This window comes from Fragaria vesca, linkage group LG4, assembly GCF_000184155.1.
Source record: "Fragaria vesca subsp. vesca linkage group LG4, FraVesHawaii_1.0, whole genome shotgun sequence".
In the NCBI taxonomy this organism is placed as follows: Eukaryota; Viridiplantae; Streptophyta; class Magnoliopsida; order Rosales; family Rosaceae; genus Fragaria; species Fragaria vesca.
This window is the reverse complement of record NC_020494.1, coordinates 7,691,470-7,700,970: the sequence shown is the minus strand read 5'-3', so window position 1 is coordinate 7,700,970 and position 9,501 is coordinate 7,691,470. Positions and strand designations below refer to the sequence as shown.

The following is a 9,501-nucleotide window of genomic DNA, read 5'->3' as shown; positions in this document are numbered from 1 at the left end:
CACTCAAAACTTCAAACAAAATCGATTTCGCCGGAAAACTGGAATTCGGCGGACTCGTCGGGGAGGAAAAGTGATCGGTCGATCTCGTCGGAAAACTGGAATTCGGCGGACTTGCCGGGGAGGAAAAGTAATCGGGGACGCTGCTGGAGGCCGCTAGGGTGGAGGCGCCGCGTCGTCGGAGCCGTACGGTGGAAAACGGATGCACGTCCTCACTTTAAGGGTGTGCGGACGTATGCCTCTGATCCCGACTATATAATATATATATAGACACACTATATATATATAAGTAACTGCATTCCATGTTTCTTTCAGAGCCTTAAAAAGTCAATCATCATCCCCCTCATATTGATGAATATGTGAACCTAGATTAAACCTTATTCCACCCAATATATTGAAACCCAGAGCAATCAGCAAAATTCTAATTAACAAGAGCACACTGTAAAGAAAGTTAACCATTAGTCCATTAAACTGAATAACCCAATTACTCTTGGCCTCAAATTTAGCAGAGCAAAATCCATATTTTTAACGCACGACTCTTGTCTATCTGACTGATGGTAAATGTCACTACTTTACAGGAGTTGACAACCATATGCATAACATCAGTATCACAAACAACTACCTAATTAAGAACTTGGATGGTGAGAATACACCCTGGGCTAAAAAATCACACAGATGCCTTAAATTTGTAATCAACTTGTGACATATTATGAGAATATTACGAAAATCATTGTTTATTGAAATTCGGTAAAGCCAATAGTTACTCGGAATGAAACCAATAACACACAAATGATATTACTCATAATTCTGAAAAGAAAAAGAACCAGCCGGGTTATTAAAATGTAAAGACTTCGGGCTAACATTCTAATACCATCTGTAACTATTAGATGACAGTTTCTGCAGGTTGTATATAGCATGATTTCTATAATAAACAGCAGGCATAAGAAGAAGAAAAAGGCCCATTTCTCACCTGACTTCCACTTTCAATTTGTCCACAAATATTGGAGAGCACAAAGGATAATTTGCAGGAACAAGCAATCGCAAAGGCTGGATTGGAAGCTACATAACCAAGAAACACAAGTCAGTACAGGATTAATAGACACAAGTGCGGTTTCTGAATCAAACTTCAACTATTAAATTTAAGACCCACCAGCTCCAGTTCAGCCTTCAGACTAGGAGAGAAGGCCACAGCTATGAAGGAGCAGCTTACAATAGCTCCTTCACCATTGAGAATTGGAGCTGAGGCTACTGATGAAATAGTCTCTTCATCACTGATATCTAGAACAGTGTCTATTAGTCGTTGGTTGATTGCTGTAATTTCTTCTAAGAGATGATTCACCTGTAACATGTAAAAGATAACTGTTGACCAAAAAAATGAGGACAAGATGCTACGCTAGACTTTCCACAGTACAACTGACGGGAGCTTTACATAAAGAGATGAACAAAAGCTTCACCGAAAAGGATAGCACAGCATAACTCAAAGATGACATCAAAAATTAATTTTCTATGTCCCAATACAAATGGTACGAGTTTCAACCAAAAAGTATCTCCTGATACAAAATAGATGTATATCGCGGATATTAGGCCAATAATGATGAGAACTGATACCTAATTTACAGACTATTGAAAATTCTATGATGAGAACCAATACATAATTCACACAGTAAAATCATCACGATTATTGAAAGGTTCTAATATTCACTTGAAAGATCACAGCGCAATGATAAACTGTTAACAACTTTGACAGATTACGAGTTCTTATCAAAGCATGGCTCATACCTCAAGTCTACGCCGTTTGCTAGAAGATACTGCAGCTGAATCCAAGTCAAACTTTTCCATATCACTTAGCTGTGACAAGCTTTCATTTATACTGCCATTTCCTGGAGCCCCATAGCTATTTGGCGTACTTCTGTGACGCTTCATTATCCTTGTTCCAACAGTCATTTCCTTCTGCAAATGAAAATTGGTCGTGTCTGCCAAATCACTGATCGTAGCTCCAGATCTCTGAACCGTATCTGGTCCAGACATTCTATCAGTCATACAAACTACTGAACCAATATCTGAAGCAAAAGAACTTAGTGCTTTACTCGACACCAAGTTAACCTGAAATGAGACATGGATAATACTTTTTCATCTTATGTACCCCAATAATCATGATGCAGAAAATCCAATGCTTTCTAAATAACCGAAGAAGTTGTATCACAACATCAAACTAACCATTTTAATCAATCTCTGAATAGGCTGCTCAGCAGCATTCAACCCATCAAAAGAACAATGGATGGCTTCTGGAGCACCATGTGCTTGTTGACCTCCAATATTTACTACATTTGAAACCAACGAAGTTTCCGACATAGGTTTCTCAGAATCCCCTTGTATAGGTGCTGATGTTAAGGGAGCCAAAGAAGAAATTCCAACCTTGGGTGAGCTTCTTGAAATGACAGGAGATATAGGTTTTATAGGAAGCATTGGAAGATTCTTCTTTTCACTCACAGAAGAATGTTGAGGAACTTGTCGAGAGGAAGGTTTAAGACTTTTGGGCAAAGGATTAGGAGTGTAATCCCTACACTGTAACTCTGGTGACTGGTGATGCTGCTGTGGTATTTGCTGATTCGGTTGCACTAACTGCTGCTGCGACTTGTGCCTTCGAAGTTCTTTATTTGAGGTTTTAATAACTGGCTGTTCATTAGTATGCTTCAGGTGCATGTCTTGAAGTAAATTGAAGCTTGACTCGAGAGGATTCACATGCGACTTTAGTCTGAGTGCAGGATTTTGTGACAGCATATTATTTGGTTTTTGGGGGCTTCTTCTAGGAAGTTTAAAGGACTCTGAAGTAACCTGGTTTATTGACTTCAAAGAGTTTGCTTTTTCGGAATCTTGTTCAGTCAAATTCTGTCGCATATGCACCATGTCATGTTGCAGGATTGGAGGTTCAGATAGAGAATCAGAATCATTCACTGTCACCTTGCTGTTGTGTGTATTTGTATCAAAACACTGTATGTTCACCGACTGCGATGGCAGTTTCTTTTCATTTTCCCTTGTGTGACCTTGAGAAGCCTGAGAATGAAGTTGCACCGACTGAGGCATAGAGTGCATATTGGAACATCTTCCATCCTGCAGTAAGGTAGCAGGCTTTCGTTGCTCAACTATGTGAAGGAAAGAAACAATTTTTTCCTCCATTAACCCCAGCTTTTCCCTGCTAGCAGGTGTAATTTTGTGTTTAGGCACATTTAGGTTCATAATGTGAAATTTGACCATGTAATGCATGTGCTTCATTGCTTTGAGTTTCTTGATATTGTTTCGTTCGGGGTGTTCAGGGATAGATTGGAGCTGCAGAACAGAAATTAATGTATATAAATTAAACATAAGAACAAAGCATTAGATCTCATTTTGGCTGATTTAAACAAGCCGCTATAACTACCTTCTGGAAATAACATGCTATCTTTTGCTCGATCCCTGTCAGTGATGCTAAATATTTGCTTTTTAAAATTTCAACCTGCATAAGAAAATTTTAGAAATAAGAGCTGTCAGTGTTTGATTTCTACAATAGCAGCGTACGACCATGGGTTAGATAATAAAATATACCGACATAATTCAAAAACATAAGCATATCGTTACACTATAATCACTCACATGTATGTCGACACAATTTTAAGAATTAAATTACAGAAAATATAATCAAGAACTAATGATAGAACAAGGAGGCAACCTTTATGTAAGATACCACCTAAAATTTGCAAGACATTATAACTGAAGTGTGTCGAGGAAATAAGACATAAATAGACTCCATTTTCAGGAATGAAAGAATAATTTCAAATCAAGAAAAAAAAAACTTGGGCCGAAAGCACATATATAGTACTAAATTGAATAAATGGAATACTATTGAATCAATGTGTGAATGAAACTCTAAATGGGCTTCTGGACCACAGTGACAAGTTAATTTAATAACAACAATAGTAATAACTTCGAACAATCTTTCCTCCAATACCAAAGTGCATTAAACCTCAGTCACAAACACAACAGTAAAAACCTGCTAGTCACACCAAACTTCTGCCAAATGTGGTCTCAACTAACTTTTTGGTCCAAATATGAAGTCTTAGTAGTAGTCTATGAGTCCAAGTCAATTAATATGTTTAGCTGAAACTAGTCAATTAAGTGTCAGGATATGTACAATACTCCAGGATTCTCGTGTTATTTAAAAGGCTTTTGGTACTTTAAGAGTCAAGCAGAGATGCAAAGCTTGTAAAGAAGGTCATCTTTTATCAGCCAAATGAGATTGAAATGAATAAAACTGAGTTATCTTAAAGGCCTGGGTTCTCCTTTTAACCTCCCTTTATTCTTTATTTCTCTAAGTTCTTTGAAACTACAGCAACTATAAACCTTCTCTCTCTTATGGGACTGGATAAATGACTATAGTAAGTATAAGCAATTAAATGAGAGAGAGAGAGAGAGAGTATACCTTCTGATAGAGCTCCTCTTGCAAGTTATCTACGTTTGAAATCCCTTGGCCATATGTGGAAGCTGGTATACAAAATATGTAAAGCACAAGTCAACTGCAAGTAGATCTGACAGGATGCGAACAGAAGCAAAATGACTGTTATTTGGGAAACTGTTTTTATTTTCCCTCATTATTTTATAAGTTCATTCAGGATGAAGTTGTATAGATAGACTATTTTTGCAAACTCTGAAAGAGAATATACAGAATTTCGGCAAATAATGATGATTTCAGGTTGTAAAAAACCATATCAATAACTTCTTGTAAATCTTATTTGACAGCAGAAGGAATCTCTCTCTCTCTCTCTCTCTCTGCCCCCCTCCCTTCTCTACAAAGTAAAGTAACTCCAAAGGTTACAGTATTAACGTTAAACATCTATCAGGGAAGCTGGTATCTGTGAAATGGTATAAAAGCAGATTTATGCACTTTTAAAAGAAATCTGCCAGATAAAATAACAGTCTGCTCTCAAATTGAAAGTCATTGATAAGGTCATGATTATAGAAAGTGCAACCAATGAGAAAAATTGAAGAGAACATTTTGTTGCATTAATTGGTATTTGGTGTGGTATGTATCCCATAACATACTCATGTGTTTCCAATTTAGTGTGTTGAAAACAATTACTAACATTTGGTGCATGACTTGAGAGAAGAGTACCAGTGTCCAATCACTTCTCGGTGAACACTTTCAAACTCAGATCATCTACACTGTTACCAAAAGACATACAGATCAAAGGGAAAAGGAGGGGTAGAAAGGAAGGGAGGGAGAAAGAATATATACAACAGAAAGTGAAATGAGCAGTGTCCAATCACTTCTCACTGAACACTTTCAAACTCAATCATCTACGTTGTTAGCAAAAGACATACAGATCAAAGGGAAAAGGAGGGGTAGAAAGGAAGGGTAGGAGGAAGAATATATAAAACAGAAAGTGAAATGAGGGGGGAAATATCAACTTAAAAGAGAAAATTTTTGTTTGGTATCTTATTGCTTACACCCTCACTCCATCAAAGTGAAATTGGGGTTCTGTTCTGTAGTTTTCCCCATTACTGACTTCTTGTCCTTTTCTTTTTTGTCCCATTCTTTGTGAACAATAAATTCTGTTTCTCAGAAAAAAAAAAATCAATAAGAGAACAGAAATTGCAGCTGGACAGCTGCAGGTCTGCAACTAGTTCCACTTCCTACTACTTCTATTACTCCACAACAATTATTATTGCTTCCATAGCAAGGAAGCCATTGCCATCTCTACCGCTACTATCACCAAAAGCCACAGCCCCTAAAGCCTAAACCCAACTCATTGCCACTGTGACTATCATGCAACCCCTACTGTTGGTGAGTATTCGATGACCATCAATAACAATACCCATCCTCATACCATCACAACATATGAGAGTGCCTCGTCCCACCAGAAAACTGCCACCGACATTGTTGTTACCTTGCCATTACCATTCCCAGTAGTATCTTTTGATTTATTAATTAACTAAAGTTACATTGTTAAGTTATTAGTTATGTGTGTTGCAAAAAAACATAGGAGCAGTTAGAAAGTTAAAAACAAATTTTAAGTTATCAATAATCATATCAAAAAACTACTTTTCTGCTAAATTAGAGTTGATTGTTTTATGTACCTGATATTTGCATCCTCCCTGAACTTGGCAGACTTGGCATCTTATTCGACTGTGATTGAGTTTTTAGTTGCCTATCAAGATTCTGTGGTTGTGATTCTTGCACTTGATTTGGCAGCAGAGCGAAATCAGTCCGTCTGGTTTCCCCCTGCATTTTACTCTCACATTGACGCTTGCCTGAGCTACCACCTTCAGGCAGTTGTGAGCTCCCATGTGGTACAGAGATATGGTTTTTTTGGGTTTCATGGTTTGCACCTGAACGAATTAAACTTTGCCCCTTAAACTCCTGTAGTAGACTATTGTGCTGCGATGGCAACCTATGATGTTGCTGCCCACTTAAATGATTCTGTTGTACATTAGTAGGACTCAATCTACTTGCATGTGGTTGCCTCTGTGATTGCGCCTGCTCAGGGGTTGATGATACTTTTTGATGAATATCAGGAGTGTCTTCTGGATTTGTTTGCCCAAAGGTTATTTGATGATTATTCTTAATCACAGATTGTGTCTGTTTAAAAGAACTCTGATCCTGTCGACAATCAGAAAGTGGAGCAACATGCATCTCAGAAGGTCGTAGAAGAGGAGTTTGGATGACAGATTGTTGAGGGCTCTGTTGCTGAGTGTGCTTTACGAGTTTCTGATTGTGGTGGTGCTGCTGAGTTATGCATGACGGTGCAACATGTTCCTGCTTGACCTGCTTACAAAGATTTGGATTTAGTTGCTGATGATTCTGCTCAGGATCTATACATTGCTGCTGATGTACTTTGTGTTGCTGAGTTATGTATGATGGTGCAACATGTTCCTGCTTGACCTGCTTACATAGATTTGGATTTAGTTGCTGATGGCTCTTCTGAGGATCATCATATTTCTGCTTGACCTGCCTACAATGATGTGGATTTGGATGAGTATCAATGCGGGATGAATGTTGTTTTACTTGCTCCTGCTTGAAATTACTGGCAGATTCATTAAAAGGTATCCCTTTCCCTGACGAATTTCCTACTGACTTCAGTGAAAATGGATTCTGACTTGGCAAGAGAACCTGAGCTGAAGCACTGACAGTGGACCGTGCAGGTGCCAAGTTAGCAGAAACTCCAGCACATGTACTATTATTTTGAACGCCAAGCAATGAACGCTGTTCAGGAACTTCACATGCTTGAGACTGATCTGCGGATTGAACAGCAACTGATTGACCTTGATCTATACATAGTGAATTTCAGCAATCAATTATAGAAGTTACAACTTGAGATATATCAAAATAGGACCATCAAAATATTAAAAATGAATAAACTAATTTTTGAGTAACTGTAATTACTGAGATTTAAGGCTTTTGGACCAGCGCCGGGAAGGTTTGATGTCGATTTAGGCACGACATTTGGATGTGATCCCTCTGCTGCCATCAACTTTACCATTATCTTCCTCACATATTCACTCTAAAATAAATAATCAGGATGATTTATTAAATAATGATACAGACAAACTTAATGTTTCAAACCAGCATAGGAAAACATGAGACATTAGTGAACTGCAATTATTTATTTTCTAAAAACTTGGCACTTCAAGACTTATCGATATATGTCTCAGAAGAAAAACATTTCATAACTTAAAATACCTGGTCACTGGAGTCCATATAAACCTTTTTCTCGAATTTCAGTGCAACACTCTGTATCTTCCTCAGTTGGGATGAAGGATCTTCAGAAGGTGGCGTACACTTCGTTAGGGTATCTATACTGCAGAAGAGATAATTATGGAGTCAGTAAATTACTGGCCATGCCAGCTCGAGAAGCTTAGACTGTAAATTATAGTAAACAGGCGAAAACCCATTAACCACATTATCAATTTATCATCATATACTAAACTCTGTAGAAATCTTTATCAAATACAGCATTCACACTCACCATACCCTAAACTAAGTAAGTTTACAAAATTCCAGCCAATCATTGATGCTCACCCAAGCTCGACTCAAGTAAAATCTTCATGAAGCATAGCATGCCAAAGCTGAGTTCTTTTTTTCTTTTCTTTTTGTGAAGTTCTATGAGAGAAAATTATGCAAAGAATTATACCATCTAAAATCTATATGACAAGAAAAAATCTAAGTACTAACTGAAACTATCATTCCCGTGCACACCGGGTAATGTGGATTATTAGGCCAGTACATTCCACCACTTCCCAAAAATGGTACATAACTTCAGCTAGAATTTAAATAATGCTCTGTATCATTAAAAGGATAATGCTATGCAACTTACATCCTTTTGACAAATTTTCCTCGAAAATCTCTGGGCAGTTGAGTTCTCCAGTCACCAGTTTCCATTTTGATTTCAGCTTGAGAATGCCTTTAGTAACCAGTACAGCAGTACCTATCAACTGTAAAAGGACACACTGTGAGGCCTAGAGCATTACAAAGAAACGTCACAGACATCAGATTGAGAAGAACAATTAAGAGGGTGGAAACAATCCAGATCCAAACACAAAATTATCCTTCCTAATCCCCTCCCAGTAGATAAACTATATTTAATTTATCAGAGCAAATATTTTCATCTTTTTCTACAGACTAATTTGGTCCCTTTTATATTACAGATGCATAAAACCAAAGGGCATTCAGATGAAGTGTCTCATTAAATCATTATTGGCGACCAAAGACGAGTACCTAATTTACCTTCTTCACAAGAATTATACTGAAATAACACAGTATGTTTCACCACCTCTACTTGGCCCTCTTCTATTAAATTATATCGCGTCATGGCAGATGTGAAAATTGGTTAACGGAGGTTAAGTTGCGCTCAAACAAGCTTGAGGATACAAGACGCAAAAGATTACTGCTTTCTCTAGAAAATATAGATTCTAAGACCAAAAGAGTAATCTTCAAACTCCTTAACTAAATGAAGCAACAAATATAGAATGAGAAGTTCACAAATCCACATCAGCCATGATAAAACAAAGCAGTCATTGGGGAAAACTCCAAGAGCAGTCCTCTAAGGAACACGAATCTACTGCAAAACCCCGAAATAAATAGCAGAAGCGTTTCAATTCTGTAATAATCAAATTCAAGAAAAGCACCAAAATGGGCAAAACCCCCAAAAATTCAACCAATCCAATACTTATTACACATCCGAAAACTTCACACAGCGACCCGATTAAAAGAAAAAGAGTATTAAATCAGAATCAGCACAAAATCAAAATTAAAAAGAAAAATTGAGTTACCTTTCGCAAGAAGCGGAGAATGATTGTCCGCGATTGAGGCGGAGAGAGGCAATCGGAGCGTCGTCGGAGTTCTTGATTCAGTGGGCGGAGGGAGGTAGGGTTTTAAAGGGGGTTTGGAATTTGGGGGAGAGAGAATGAAAAAGAGTGGTCTTGAGGTTTATAAATGGCAAAGAATCCCCGCCAACCCCCAACACTAAAAAT

The 9,501-nt window shown here is 37.8% G+C and overlaps 1 protein-coding gene across 1 annotated transcript in view; it reads right to left on the bottom strand.

Moving 5' to 3' along the window:
* LOC101304182 overlaps nt 1-8,410 on the bottom strand; it is a 9,160-nt gene extending 750 nt beyond the window's left edge. Inside the window, exons 1-10 of the mRNA XM_004297987.1 lie at nt 8,346-8,410; nt 7,712-7,829; nt 7,415-7,532; nt 6,109-7,299; nt 4,454-4,515; nt 3,416-3,490; nt 2,215-3,324; nt 1,777-2,100; nt 1,148-1,336; nt 968-1,056 (exon numbers count right to left, since the gene is read on the bottom strand). Coding sequence (XP_004298035.1) covers nt 968-1,056; nt 1,148-1,336; nt 1,777-2,100; nt 2,215-3,324; nt 3,416-3,490; nt 4,454-4,515; nt 6,109-7,299; nt 7,415-7,532; nt 7,712-7,829; nt 8,346-8,410 — 3,341 coding nt within the window. The remainder of the gene's footprint in view (nt 1-967; nt 1,057-1,147; nt 1,337-1,776; nt 2,101-2,214; nt 3,325-3,415; nt 3,491-4,453; nt 4,516-6,108; nt 7,300-7,414; nt 7,533-7,711; nt 7,830-8,345) is intronic.
* Between the last annotated feature and the right edge of the window lie 1,091 nt (nt 8,411-9,501).